At 42.0% G+C, this 15,745-nt stretch overlaps 1 protein-coding gene across 1 annotated transcript in view; it reads right to left on the bottom strand.

Moving 5' to 3' along the window:
- LOC5667534 (uncharacterized) overlaps nucleotides 1-15,745 on the bottom strand; it is a 136,073-nt gene that overhangs the window by 101,832 nt on the left and 18,496 nt on the right. Inside the window, exon 2 of the mRNA XM_061641869.1 lies at nucleotides 3,303-3,641. Coding sequence (XP_061497853.1) covers nucleotides 3,303-3,348 — 46 coding nt within the window. The 5' untranslated portion in view covers nucleotides 3,349-3,641. The remainder of the gene's footprint in view (nucleotides 1-3,302; nucleotides 3,642-15,745) is intronic.

Raw genomic sequence — 15,745 nt, 5'->3', positions numbered from 1 at the left:
TCAGCAGGTTTGGATGACGGATTATGATTATATCGTTGCCGGGGCAGTTTTGTAATTTTCTTGGAAGCAAGTCTACTTTTCGGCATTCAAACACTATATCAATGCTGTGAAATTGAAATTGTCATTTTGAGTATTTGAGCTATTGAAATATTTGGAATTAACATTTGCAAATGATTGGTTTTATTGCAAACTTTCACACCATAATTTGCTTGACACGATCGCTCTTGGATTTCACAGCATTTGAATAAATTATCAGACTCTTTTTCCACGTCTTGCGTGCACTATTTTGCTCGGCCAGCAATCTCTTCCCGAACAACGACTACTTCCGGCCAGGACAATCGTTTGAGCTATTTCTGGAGCGTCTTTAAATAATGGATCATCTATCGATTGGATGGCCCACGCCGATGAGTACTAGACCATGGTCCTGCCAGCGTTGCCACGCGACTACGCGCAAGGACATCGAACCATACGACGGAAACCCGGCGTACCGGTGCCATCCGCAACCGATCGATGCTCATTTCGCTGCACTAATTCGAGCTAATCCTGATCCCGATGCCATTCTAGCACTTCTGGATGCTTTTGTAAAAGCAGCACAAAGGTCGAACGGTGCAGTATAGAAGCATACACACAAACACAAAAAAGATACCCTTTATTTTGAATGGCATCGCTGCTCAAATGAGATCATACTCCCTCACTAGTTGAAGTGAAAGAGAGACGCAGCAAATGCACACAATCGAGGCTAGCTTGCACTACGTAAAGAGGCCAGGGAAGGGCACGGAGCTCGGCTCAAATCTCGCTCCAGAAGGACAGTCGCCACACACACATTATATGCTGATTATCAATCAATTGAGACGAAAATAATGAAATCGTTCCACATTGATTAACGCTAATGGTTTCAAACATGGTCCGCGAGAGCGATAGAGATACAGCCAGAAAAAGGGATGTGAAATAGAAAGGGAGTATAAAAAGTATCCTTAATGTCTCTTTTAACAATATCATACAGCATTAAATCTCCAATACATGATATGGTAGAAAATCAGCAAATGTAAAAAAAAAGAAACATGACAAAGAAACACTTAAACAGGCCCACTAAATACAAGTACAAGTGCTTGGCGATACTTTCATGGGGGGTTTCTGTTACAGTAAAACTATCGGTCACTTGCAATCGTGTGCAGTACGGCAAAGAAAACACGACAAAAGTAGCACAGTGTCAGCTCCCGTGGAAACTTTGCAACAAAAGCCATGTTTGACCCATTCAAATACATGATTTAGCTGAGGCCGCGTGGTCGTCCTGTCGTGTTGTAGCCGTAAAATGTAGCCCAACCCGAAAAAAGGATGCAGAAATATGGAACCCCTTTTCCGGTAGGTAGCACTGCTCGGGCTGTGGTGACTGTGACTGTGCATGCAAATATGCAGCACCATTAAAAATCGTTGATCAGGGGTAAGTAAATCATTGTCCGGCGTTTTTCGTCCCAGCTCGCCAGCGTGCCTCCCAGCGCGGCCCGAGGTAAAAAGAAAAATAAATGTATGTGTGTTTGTATGGTCGTGTGTGCACACGGTGCACAAAAGGCTAATTATAATTTAATCGCACACATTTACATTTGCAACCACTCGACCGTTGTGGGGTTGCTTTTTCGTGCCGTCTCCTGGCCTTCGGCACCGAACGTTCTAAGGATTTGTTTCCTCGAATAAAGGAACAGTCGTGGTGGCAGTGAACCACCGGAAACAACCTGTAATGTCATCATCGTACATCCAGGAGACTGGGATAGCGGACACGATGCGTTAAAGGTGAACAATTATTCATACTTTTCACACAGTGCCCGACAGTCGTTGGTTGGTGAAAAGCCGTAGACAAACAATAAGCAATAGACGGGGCAGTTGTGCTGTCGTAACTCAACTGCATTTGTGCACCATCACATACGTTTACCACACTGAGGGCGAGGAATAGAAATGGGAAGTTAGGGGAAACCAGGTTGTTTTGTTTGTGAATTAAGGGCAGTAAATCTTTTACCTGATTTCGATTTAATTTCACTTTGTAAACTCTGACGCCAAATACAAGCGATAAATAGCAATATTTATTCCTTTCTTTTTGGAAACTGTTGAAAAGAGGGTTCATTTATTTTAGGGTAGTCTTAAAAAGGTTCACATATAACTTGAAAAACCAACACGTCGTACAAAACACCATGCGTCTCCATCACAATGTTAAATGTCAAACATTTACAACAAATGAATGCACACTAAATGAGGCTTTATATACAACCTTCAACTGCCTTGTTTTTTAAGTGTGCGCTATGATAAATATAAAAAAATCGAAACAAACAATGATAACAATAAGAAAAGCTAAAAATAATAGATTACCATACGAAGCGGCCCATGTCCTGAGCAAAATCTAGTACACACCCAGCCACAGCGTAATGTTAGCTAATGCTTGAATAAGAATTCTTTGGATAAATGCTTCTCACGATAGCCTCATATAATACGAAATGTACTATTTAATTGTTTGTACAACCTCATATTATAACAGTTTGAACAAAACGCTTGGATTCATCAAAACCCCAATTATTCGCACAACGCACATGCAAGCACTCTCAAAGCTTCTCCATTGCATTCCAAGCTGCCACCGTTGCTGAAAGCATACATTTCTGTTTCAATATTCGAATAAATGTATAAATGGTGAAAATTTTGCCTCAGAAAGCTTCTCGGAGTGTGCTACGGTTTTTCCTGAATCGAAACGTCGACCAAGCTCGGACATAGTGTTCGCAATATAACATATTTTTCGCATGCGCAGCACAGATTGAGCTTCTATGAACAGTGAGCTTTTCTTGTATGAAAAGACTTGCACACAAAGAGTGTCTTTGTGGCATGAAACATAAATTGTTTTGAAATAACCTCTGAAAGCTTTTCACAAACAAAAGCATTCAATTTAGCTTTATAGTAAAGCTTTACGCTCAAGTGTAAGCTTTGCTTTATGGAGATTTCATGTTTGCAGGATTGCTACAGCTAGTAAATAAAAACCTGCAGACGAAAGCTGACGCTCAAGGTCACGTAAACACTTTCTCACTAGAACCAACCAGAAATGGGCTTCCTTGCGTTTGTTTTGCCGCGCTTAAGCTGTCACCCTACTTTAACATTTACAACTGTTGATGGAAACGCTTCCGTCAAGTCGACCGTTACATGCTTGAATCACATTCTCTTTCAACTACCCTTTCAGTTCAAAATCGTGTAGAACATGTTACGCATCCTTTAAAAGGAGGATACTCTAAGGGGGGAAAACAAAGTTAAAGTTTAGATTGTTTACTTACCGAGAATGGAAACGATGAGGAAAATTCTCAGCAGTGTCACTAACATGATGATATGTTTTCGTTACTGTTTGTGCGCCGTGCTCGTGTGCCGGCGACGTGAAAGGCGTTATCCTTGGAGATGGAGTGTTTTTGTTGTTGTTGTTTTTGTTTTTTGTATCTGTTTATCGTCCTCCGTCCGTGTTTATATGGCGCGTATATTGTGGCTCTTCGTCTGCAGTAACCGTCTGGCTGTCGGCCGTGTCGGTGAAGCGTAAATGAGAGAGGGGCCGACTGAATGTGAAATTAATTTCTCCCGCCCCGTCTCCACTACCGTCCGCCGTCACTCGCACTGGAAACCCCCTGTAATGAAAATAAAACGAAACGGCTGGGCGAATGAATAAAATGGCTATAAAAATATATCATCATTTAGCACGGTGAGTATATTGCACCCGTAAGCACGCATGACACACATACACACTCAAGCGTCGCGGTAAGGCTCATCATGAGCGTTAGGACGGTGGTAGATTAAAAGAGTACCTTACCTCAAGGGTCGTTAAGTGGGACCGGTTAGGAACGGTAAACGAGACCACTACCACTTGAATGCGATTGACTCAAAATGTCACCCTAAGCTCGAAGCATGTGATTCTCTTTGGCCTGGGCTCAGGCGGGCGAAGGGGAACTTTGTTCACATCCGAGACTCAGTTATGATCGACCTGAGAGTTGAGGTACTACATTTCCTCCACCTTTGCCCGGTGCTGTCAGATAAACTGCCGAGACAAATAGACACCTAATGCAATTCGGCTCATACGGTTCCCCAGTGCACTGTACTGTGAGTATGATGGGCTTAAGCCTGGGGTTCAGCAAAGCTTCCTTGACCCCGTCATTGGCTGGCAGACACCCTAGCCCGAACGAGGTTGCTACAGAATCTGCATCATGAAATTTACGTTACGCTAACGATGCCGCTACTAATGGGATCAAATTAATTAGTAAAACTTTTCGTGTGAAATAGCACACTTGCTGCTCGTAATGCGAGCTCTAAAGATGAGAGTAGATTATTCAAGTATAGGAAACTCGCAACAGGTTATTCTGTTTAGTTATTTGTGCTTTGACGTATCTGTAATTTGATGCTTTGCATAATTTCTGTTAAACGATAGATAAAAGAGCTTAAAAAAGCTTACAAAATGCTTGATGTTCAACGGTACATAATTCATATTACGATTGTCAGCATGAATTCACAAATTGTCATTAAATGATCGTTGTGTTTTGTCGAATGATGCGGCAAATAGTTTAGTATGTGTTCTATATTTGCTCCGTTAATTGTTTTTAACATCATTTTTCCTTTAAAAACATTCGATTGAATACATTAATGATTGATCGAAAAAAATGCAAAGACAAAGATTGAAGAGTCTAATTAACTCAATAAATAAGTAGCTAAAATAGGAAAAATCTAAACTCTGGGCTGCCTTATTTTCAATGCAATAATTATGCGTATGAACATTGATATATGTTCCTTGCAATTGTAAAAACTAAACTGTGATATGTATGCATTCCAAATGTATGTTTTATAACAACTACTTGTTGCAAATGGTGAATCTGTTTATTTTCTCCTAATGATGCCCCATTTTCCTTATCTATATAGTATTGAGTTAGTGCATCAACAACTGCTACTTTCATGACAAAACATACGAAAGTATTGATGTTGTTGTTTGAATAGTTTATAGAGGCTTTGGCTCCAACGGAGTTCTTTCGCCTCTAAAGAAAGTATTGATTCGTTCTCATTCACATGCGATACTTATGCTTGTAGCAACCTTACAAACAGGTTGAAGGAGATTCACACGCTGATGAAGCGAACATTCGTATCAAACCACAGTTCGATTATTCGAGCTATTCCATGTTCTATCCAACTGCTTACGATACGTTGAACATTTTCGGGTTAGGGTTTGTGGTTTTTATTTTCACTTGCCCATGCCCTTGCCATGGTTGCTCGATTTGCAAATCATGCTCAAGCACGAATGTTACCGGTTTCCGGTACGTGCTTCAGCTGCACGGAAATTGGCTAATCATCGAGGGGTATTCAAACAAATTCACCTCAGCGCATGGTTCCTAATGAGGGTGAATTAGTAGCATATGTGAATTGTTCTGGTGAAGAATTTTGTAGATAAGGGCGGGAGCTTAAATTCTATTAGAAGTGTTCTTTGCAATACTTTTCATCGCTTATTTTGTTGAAATTTGTTTTTCCATTTGCTCAATACAATACGATAAGTTCCAACAATGACTATTGTTGTTTGGATGTTCGGTTCTATTCTATGTGAAATGTGAAATGGTGCGTTAAGATGGTGTCAAATCACGATGGAAACCTTTTTTATTGGAAACAAATTCCTGTAAGCTAATTGCTCCAAAAACCCAACAAAACAGAGCTCTTCAGTATTATCCTCTTTTTCACAATCATGTTTTTGTTAACAACAGCATATCTTAACATTTGTCCGATAAAATCACTCCTCTATCCTCTCTGCAGCTCGATTTTAAAAGGCTTCATTATTGGCTCAGCCAGCAAGGTTGGAAGTTAATCAAGAATTTGCAATCAACTCGTACTCCAACTCGTACTCCAAACCCCCCCCCCCCCCCCCCCTGTTTCCATTGCACTAACGAACAGCACCTGCATGCATTTCGGAACGAAACATTCTCATCATAGGTGTGTTCGAGTTGACATACAAACAACCCTTTCCGACGACCTCGGTACGTGTCATTAAGTTTATTTCTACGGTGGCCCTTTACATCTGGAAGCAAAGTGGGGAGGGAAGGTTTTTGGCTGTAGGTTTGCTCTACTCATCAATTATTTATCAAAATGGCTTTGCTGTGTGAATGTATGGGATGCGCAAACATGCTTTTTGTTACAGCATAGTTCTTCCGGAAGAAGATGTGCAGAAGGTCTGTGGATGGTGTTGGCCATTAATTACACACCTGCACAGTGTGATTTTGTTTGTGAAGGAAATTGAGCTGAATGTTTTTTTTTTCTTGTTTTTGTCAATGTTTGTAATGCAAAATTTAAATTAATAAAATAGTACACAATTTCTAGCTTTAATAACTGGAATGTAATGAAAAAATACACAGTAGTACATTTATTACTTATCCCACCTAAGGACAAATGTATGACAAGTATTCTAATAATTGTAATTTAGCTTTTCAAGCTTAATCTCCTATACTGCTGATTAAAATTTACAATATTTTTTTACAATATTTTACATTTATTGTGGATGTAGAAAAGCAGTACTTTCTTCATTTTTTCTATTCAGCTTTTGCAAAAGAATTTAGTATTTAGTATATTTTGCTATTAGTAAAAATAATTAATTATACTTGAGTAAAAATAAACATATTGTTGTAAAAAAATAATTTTTCGAAAACAATTGTTCATAAGATTAGAATGTTGATTTATTATTAATTTTATCACGTTTACCCAATAACCTGCATAAAAACAGAAATATTAGAACCATATCGAGTTAAATCATTCTCTCGAAATAAACAAAAATCAATACCCGTCATCAATTGCTAAGTTTCTGCTGTGAATGTTCCAATGTTTTCCCTTGGAGTGTCTCCTTCTGACCCATTGTCCTGCCCGTCGGACACGTACGATATTGTCGATAAATTTCCACGTCTCGTACGCAACAAACACGAGCACACCCGTAAACGGTAGTTAATCTGCTTAAGAGGTATAAAATTTTATTTTTCCCTCCAAAAACCAGCTTAACCACAATCCTTACCAGACAGCCTCTGCGCTGGCACTGGGGTGGCACAAACGTCACGCGGTTGCACGGCGTGAGCGAGCACGGCGTGAGTGTCGCCTGCAAGTGCGTGTGACAACATTTTGTGGACCCTTCGTTCTTCATTCCACTTCGACCCGTTGTGGTTTGTGTGTTACGAAACGGCACTTCATCATCTTTGTAGCCCATTCGTCGAGGTCGAGGTGTGCAGGTTATGATGATACATATTTAATCATGTAATTAATTTTTGTATTCATAGCCCCTTTGCAAATAGAAGCGGCTTCCGGGTGTGGAAGTAGAACGGGTGCTTGTGAATGTACCAAAACACACAAGCTATACACATTTTTTGGGGTGTGAATGTGCTCGGTATGCCGTTGCTTCCTCCGTACCAGTGTGATCCTTCCGTCGAAGGTTATCAACCATTGTTTCAACACGTAGTGGCCTCGCTTTCGATGAAGCGCTCCTAGCACAGGTATGATGAGTACACCTAACCACTTTTACCGATGGGGAGTTTACCGGTCATTTATACAATGCAACGTGTGGCTAAAACAAAGCGAACTTTGCTACCTTTGCTTGTACAAATCGTCCTAGTTCAACAGTGCGTTGGCGTCTTCTGGCCCGTCCGATGTGGCGTAAATCCTGCTGAAATATTCAAAACAGTTTTATAACAAATAAATCCCCCCTTTTTATAACCGCGGTGCTCATAAATCTAAATAATTGATGTTCTCGCTGGCTCGCACTCTCTTGCTTCGCCTTCACTGCCGCGGTGCTCTGTCTGTTGCCACCTCGCGCACCTGTACCAATGCATTGTCCACGCTCGGCTTGGTCAAGGAATGATAAAAAGTAGCACCACCAGTAACCCGGAATCGTCTAGCGGATGGGGGTTTGGCCCCGTTGTTGACACTCATTTTTCGCAAAAGACCCTGCTTTTGCTCATTGTCACTGTAACGCACCGGACGGAAATCAGGAAAGGATGATGTTGGCGACGGTTCCGGTCCTGGTCCCGGTCGGATGGTTTACTATATTTTTTTGGTTCAGCGTCCTTACATCCTTTCGGAGCTCGCTATTTTACTTTTCACCCGTCCAGCGCTCTTGAATGGGAGTCCCTTTTTGCGATTCCATTTAACGATCCGAACACCACCGAGTGAACTCTATTGTTTGGGTTGCTGACCGCAAAGAAACAACCAAATGGACAACCGCCCCGATGCTTCCGTGCGCTCAGCGCGAACCCGGCCAGGCAGGAATGGCGGGGGTTTCCCTTTTATGCGCCCTCCGTCAGGAATGCGCAAAACAAAAAAAAAACACACGGTACCAGGGTCAGGTGCACGTACACGATTGGAAAAGGTTACCGGTGCCCATTGCGACACCGGAATGGAGCAGGGCTTAATGTTTCCACATTCCGTGGGTTTGAAGTTGTGCAGTGCTGCGTGTTTTGTGCAGAATGCCCATTTAAGCTCGGCACTCCAGGACACGCTGATGATGTTGTGTGTATGAGTGTATTTTTTTGTTTGTTTGGTTATTGTTTATTTTGCTCGGCACGCAACAGTTAGCAGCAATAATGAACATTGCTTCCATTTCACTTAATGAACCTATTGTTATTGATAAGTTTTAATTGGAGAAACATAAATCCAAAACAGCCATCAAACGAGCATGGGCGGCATAACTGAAGAGACACTACTGTTACAATATGATAAAAGTTAAAAATGGATATGGAAAAATAGAAAACCAAATAATCAATGATAATATACACAAAACATTCTGACCAAAAAAGGGCAACGTAAAAACAAACTGGATTTTACATTGATTTCAATGATTGTGTATTAATATAACAATGTATTTTTTAAAGTAAGCTTTATATCTTGTCGTGGGAATAAGCTATATATTTCCAAATCAAATTATCTTCAGAGAGCTTACAATGATATGTGTGTAATTTTTATGTTTCTTTTTAGTACTGTGTACTGTGAGTCATGAGGGCACGAAGCGTTATTTAAGGTATATAAAGAAGCTTAAATAGAATAGTACCCCCTTATTTGTTTCAAAAGACCACCACCATCAACAACGATACACGAGAAAATAAAAATCTTTCCGCATCAACGCATAAAATCGTTGCATGTGTACACGATTGAATTTCGAAGCGATACGCCTCCAAGCGATTAAACGTTCGCCCATTTGCTGGTTGTTGGACAAACTTTTTTAACTGCCGTCGGTCGTTAAGTTTTTATGGCCCGCGGACTCGCAGGCTCTACTTCATTACATTTCATTAAGCGTTCCTCAACAGACCGTTTCCGGTGGTCGGTTTGCATTTTTTGTTCCTTCACGTGTTTTCCCGCACGTTGGCAGTGGTTGCTTTCGTTTAGAACGCGTCCATTCGTTGCCCTTGCAGTAGGGGCTGGAAATGATTAGTTTAAACGACATTTCCGGCATCAGTTTTTTTTGTTCTGCCGTAACGTCACCATTGTCAGAGACGCTGCAAAGCAGCACTCAATCGACTAGCGATCGTGCATTGAAATCGGTCTCGAATGACGCAACATGACCCCCATCCGGGGATTGTTTGCGCTGAAACGTTTACTTTACCCCGGCTCGTGGGGATGCGAACTCCAATCAGCAAAAGCAAACAAATATAGAAGTAATCGATAAATATGGTTATTTTTTTACTTCGCTCTTGTTTGACACTGGCTTGTGTTTGTGTTTTCCCGTACCAGGCACGAGAAGTTTACCAAACGATCTTGTTTCTTTTTTTTCATGATTCGACGCTCAAGACGACGGCCATAACTCGTTCCTTCCGGTTTCTGGCGCAGTGCAAGGTGAATCGTAACAATTTTAATGAAACGTAAATAAGCCACTCAATACTGGCAAGCAAAAAGGGCATCGAAAGAGCAGGAAAAGGAGAAAAGGAGCCACACCAGGACAACGACAACGTCGATTGCTTGTTAATGTGCTCTGGCACGGATCGGCAGGCATGGGTCAGTCCATCAATATTGCTTCCACAGTTCGTGTGCACAGGTGCGCGTTCTTGATGCGACATCGACAAAGCAAACAACCAACGACGAATAGAGACGTCAAATTGAATATAAAAATGTTAATTCGTCTCGACGGGGCCAACCCTTGGGCCACGATGTACGCGGTGCCGTGTGGTGAGTGTGCTTGCAGGAAGGTCGTTTGCTTTTCTACCATCCTTTCCCAACCAGCCAGCCGGGTCCTTGCGGAGGGCACTAAATCAACGGGTGGCGACGACGATCAATCAAATAATAAATTTTCTTCCCACCTTGCTGTAACCATGGTCCTGTGGCCGCTGTTTTGTTGCCGGAAGTACTGGACGACCTGCTGCAAGCACTGGCCGTGCCCCGCATCAATTTAACGTTATCAGCAGCATTAAAATCCAGCAGGTAGTGGAGGACCGCCAAGAACGAAAGGAACGTTTACTACGCTTGGAGAAGTGTGAAGTGACTTAAATTTAGATCATCATATTGACGTGACGTTGCGCTGGTTTCTATTGAATGTAAGTAGAACGAGGGTAAGTGTGATTTATACAAGTAATGCCTTGTGGTTTTGTTTTCAGGTACACAACGATGGAAGCTTTTTTTAAACAAAATTTACTTATTAAATCAACTTTCATTTGATCAACTGGGAGATTATGTTTATTTTGATTGTTTTACTTCCGTTCGAAAGCCATGATTATACTGAAATTCATATGATTATGCTACTAAAGCTGTTACCAGAGCAGTAAAAAGCGTATATTAACTAGTTACTTGAAACGCATCAGGACAAAAGGGTTATAAAAAATATAGAATACAGCTTTACCTCATGAATGATTCTAATGGTAAATAACAACCATAATTTTTTAATTGCCTACCACAACACATGGCAAAATAAAAAGCGAAAGGTTTAGAAAAACGTACGTAACAAAATTGCATATTAAAATCTAGATCCTAGCTAGACATGAATTCAAGACACAGTTGAGGCTCAATTTGGTTCGGTCCATTCAACCAACTGACTTTTCGCTTAGGTAATCTGGTAAAGGTCGATCCATACTCAGACTATGAAACAATTTAGCAGTTTTTTCAATGTACTCACTGACGCCTATAAGTCCTTCGGCGATTGCCGTTACTCCAAGAATAATAATAATAATAATAATAACAATATGTTAAGTTAATCAATGTGAATATGCTGATCAATTCCAGAACGAAGCGCCTACCTTCATTATCAGCAACAATATCATATTTTAACTCTACTTGTAAGAAACTTAACTGGCGCTCTAATAATCACATTAATTTATTTATTTTATTTTGATTTTGCAATGTATTTTTCAATTTTACGCCAGTTACTGCAATTTTTTGCCATTTATTGCCAATGTTTGCTATTAACATTCAACTTTGTAATCATAGCGTCAAAAATTAGTTCGTCAATAAATAATTATTTTCCGATATCAATTCATTTGAATTGTTTGCACGATTTCAACTATGGTTTTCCACAGGTTTATTCCAAGAAACACTATTGATGCTCCAATAAATCTATAAGGATGACAATAAAGTGTATTTCGTTCAAAATCAGCGGAGGTTGTAAAATATATTAAATCTGACACCAATTTACAAACATCTCAATCAAAGTGAGAACATTTCAATGAAACAGCATCCTGCTTCACCAAGCCACGGGGGAAAGGTTGGTTGTGGGAAAGGTTCAGGGATTAATATCATTATTTTGCCACCCAATTTTTAACCACCTCTCGTTGAATCAGAACCACTCTACCGATGGTCATACGTTTCCCACGAAATAAATGAAGTGACGAACGCAAAGCTTGCACATTTATTTTGCTACCATTCCTGGCGAAAAGGAAACCAACCGACGAACTGGTGTTGCCATTAATCAGGGGGAAAAATATGACCCTAAACAGAAACGACACTCAGAAGGATTTGTTTACCTGAATGTTGAAGTCAGCACACAGCTTTTGTTTTAAAAACAATACCCGCTTGTGGATGATTTTTCCACCATTTTGTTTTCTGTTTTCTGCCAAGTATCTACTCTTGCAACAAATGTTTGTACTTTTCACCTTCGCCAAATTGTTCCCACAGTTACACCGTGAACAACAACGCTCGTCATGGTTTGCCGGGCGCCATTACCGGGATTTTTTTCTTCTTTGGACTCTTTTACTCTGTCAGTCTTCATTTTCAAACACATTAACTTGCACCAGCCCTAGCCAGGAACGTGACTCTGAATGGAAGACAAAAAAATAAAGCACAAATAGGGAGACAAAATCGAAAGTAAGGTAAAACCTTACCATTACCGGGTTTGGGGTGTAGTTTGGCAGTGGAGACACTTTTGAGGTGACTTTTGGATTAGCTGGTCTTTCGTTTTGGATATCTGCCTTCCCACGTTATCCCCCGAAGGAGAGCACACCAAACCAAAAAAAGAATGAACCGAAGACAAACAAAACAGCCTTGTCACTGGCAGGACGAAGTTGGTACTTTTTTTGTTTTTGTGCATGCTTTCGGGGTTTTTTTTTGTTCTATGTTCCAAGAATTCTTTAATATCTCAGCTGGGAAAGGAAGATGCAAAAAAAAACGCAGGGAAGTCTCACACGCTCCCCTCTGAAAACTTGTGTCCTCGGGCTCCGGCCTTCCGAAAAGACACCGGTAATGAGATTAAGGTAGTTTTGCTCCTCCGAAATTGTCTGCGTGGCTTCCATTTCGCACCCCAGCTTTCGGGCGCCATTCGCTTATTTACAAACCTCGGTCATGGCTTTCCCCACGCTTTTTCGGTCCGTGGTGCGGGTTTTATTAGATTTTTCGGTTCCCTCCAGCCCCTGCTTTGTTCGTTGGCTCATACCTGCCTCGACACGGTCCAAATTATGCCTAGGAAGTGAAGAAATTTAAGTTAATTTATAACTTCACTCCTGTGGTACCACAAAACCGGCCACAACTTTCGGAAGGACGGTACATGGTAACCCATACAGTCCCGGGCCCCAAAACGGAACAAACGGCCATTTTATTAACTCACTTATGGGTAACCACAAAATATGTTTTTCTTTATTTTTTTTCTCTTGAACAAAGGTGCAAAGGATCGTGTAATTGATTTTAAAGCCAGCCCCATGATGTGGGTTACCTCACAAAACAATGCATATTATTTTTGGTGCTCCAACTCAAAAAAGGGAAAATTTTGCTCAATGTCATGACCTTTCAACCGCACTCGTCCATCTCGGTTGCAAAGTTTTGTGCTTGCTTCGTTCTCCACTCTGTGATTGATGACCGTATCTTCCCCGCTCGGGCGTAAATCCACACCGTGGCTTGGGTCCTTTACAGTGGCGTGGCAAGGTCACTTAGACAATACAGCCGGCGCCGGGATTCACTTAACAAATTTATAAGATCAAAAGTGAATCGCATTAAGTACCGCTCCAGTGAAGCGAACCGTACCTCAAACTGCCAGGCCTCAAACTGGACTCCGCTTACCTCGGCGCGGGGAGCTTGAGCATCAAATCTTTTATCTGCTAACCCTCAGCGCACCGCACATACAACACAAATCCCACAATACCGGTGCGACCGCAGAAAGAGCGATGAATTTAATCAGGAAATGGGAAATTAGCTGCTAGGTTTTATTTACCCCAGGTTACGGCTGCCGAGCTTTCGATTTCCTTCGGCCTAGGTGGCTGAGATTCATTTAGAGTTGTGCCCGCTTCCTCCGTCCCTTGCCTGCTTGCTCGTTCTACATTTGCTCAGTTTGCATGCCGTGCTGCCAAACCGTGCGTTTATGAGGGCCTGTTTTGTTGCCAGATTTTTGCCTTACAATCGACATCAGTCGTGCCGGTCGGGCATCAGTGCCGGGGGACGGTTGATGTCTGAGAAGCTGAATGCTTTTAATTAGCAAACACAGCGGAACGCAAAAGCAGGGCGAAAGGTTGGCCAGCTTGCCACACTGTTTGATCAAATTGATTGGGCTCGCAAAGAAATGGAATATCTCGTTTAATTGCCAGCCACCAGTATCAGTCGCTGTATCAGATTTTACTGACAGCAGGAGCGGAGACGGAGCAGCCCCGGTATCTCGGAGCCGTTTAATTAGTTCACGCAATTGGATACGCAAATCTGACAGGAAATGAGGCAATAAACTTCCTGTATTAAGTGCCCAAGCACATCATCAGCTAATCCGGTGGCCAATTGTTGGTGACTCTGGGGAGGAAGAGGTGTAATTCGCCCCATTAACAGCTCTGTTTGTGGTCCCTGTCATGAAATTGAGAGTTTTTCTTTCGTTTTCCACCCATTTATCTTTCTTTTAATAGATTTTCTAGCAACATTTCAAATACTCACGGTTCCATTGTGTATTGGACAGATATTGTGTCAGTTTCAATTTCGGTACACTGCTATGATTTTATAGCTTTCAGGTCCCCTGCATCTGACTGACATTTTCTAAACCCGAACCCGAAAACATATCTTACTAGCGTGAAATTGCGAAACAAAAATAGCAGGATAAAACAGCGAACACTTCAAGCCCCATCCGTGGTTGTTAAAGCTCCCAAGGGAGCACGATCAATTTGAAGTACCGTGCGCCTACATCCGAACAGCTTCACCACGACCTTAACTTCGAGACCGAATCGATAGCAAGCGCCTGAAGCGGCCAGCTACTAGCGCTCGTAACCCATATGCTGTCGGGGGCCAATTTTTCAAGCGTTCTCAAACCCATCAGCACCCGTTACGCTTCCATCAATCCATCCGGGGAACGGGAGAAATGGTACCGGCGCCGGTCGTATGACCTCCGTGTCCGACTAGGGACGAAGGAAATGTTCCACACTGTGCTAACCTTCCACCACATACTGAGAGAGATGGGGCATTATATCTTTTACCTTTCTTTACACGCGTTTTTACACGCGCCCGCTTCGCCCCGGAAATGTAATCATCACGTTCGATCGATACGCTACTCGAGCATGGGAATGGGAGCCTCACTCTCAGCTTTTTCGGCGCTTCCCAGCTTCATTAATGTTTAAAGCGGTGAACAACTATTTGACAGTCATCAATTGGCCGGATCGATGCTGGCACGGGCGATGGACGACGGAAAAACGGTGTCAGGCAGGGCAGGAAATTCGATAGTGGAAGGTTCGTTAGAGATGAAAGCACATTACTTACGCTTTGGTAGGTTTATATTCCCTGCCTGTCTGCCTGCACGGTTGCGAAGCACGGGAAAAAGCAAAACAATGGCACAGGGACGGAGATTTCAAACCAGAACAGACGGAAAGCGGCTTGCGTCGTATGCGGTCGGCTCGTGGAAGCACCAATAAGGGCACGGCCCGTTTCAAAGCAAATGCCCGAGATCGATCGATTATTAATCGATCGCAAACTGAAGCGAAATAGGTTGAGCGCTATTGAGCTGGATCCCTTTTTAACCGTGTACCGAATCGAATGTGCCCTCGTGCTCCGTTGGGCTTTGCTTTGGGCGTATGTGTTTTAATGGTACATTCGCTACACGCCGTCTGATGAGTGTGTACCCACCGTTTGCGCTCCCGCTGCAGATGCTTGAAGCAATTTTAATTAGCCGTTCCGTTGAGAGGCTTTCCGCTCAAATAAGTATAGTAACCGCTTCACGAAACCTACTACAGTTCAGATCAGATAGTGGGAGCGATAAATGAGGGCTTTCGTTTTTCATCTTTTTCAATGGGTAGTTAAAACTATAGTGCTTACCTTTGCCGAAAGAACTTTTTGAAGTATCGTTCAAGGCATCATCGAC

Source organism: Anopheles gambiae, chromosome 2, assembly GCF_943734735.2.
Source record: "Anopheles gambiae chromosome 2, idAnoGambNW_F1_1, whole genome shotgun sequence".
Classification (NCBI taxonomy): Eukaryota; Metazoa; Arthropoda; class Insecta; order Diptera; family Culicidae; genus Anopheles; species Anopheles gambiae.
The sequence above is the reverse complement of the archived record's forward strand: the minus strand, read 5'-3'. Positions and strand labels throughout refer to the sequence as shown.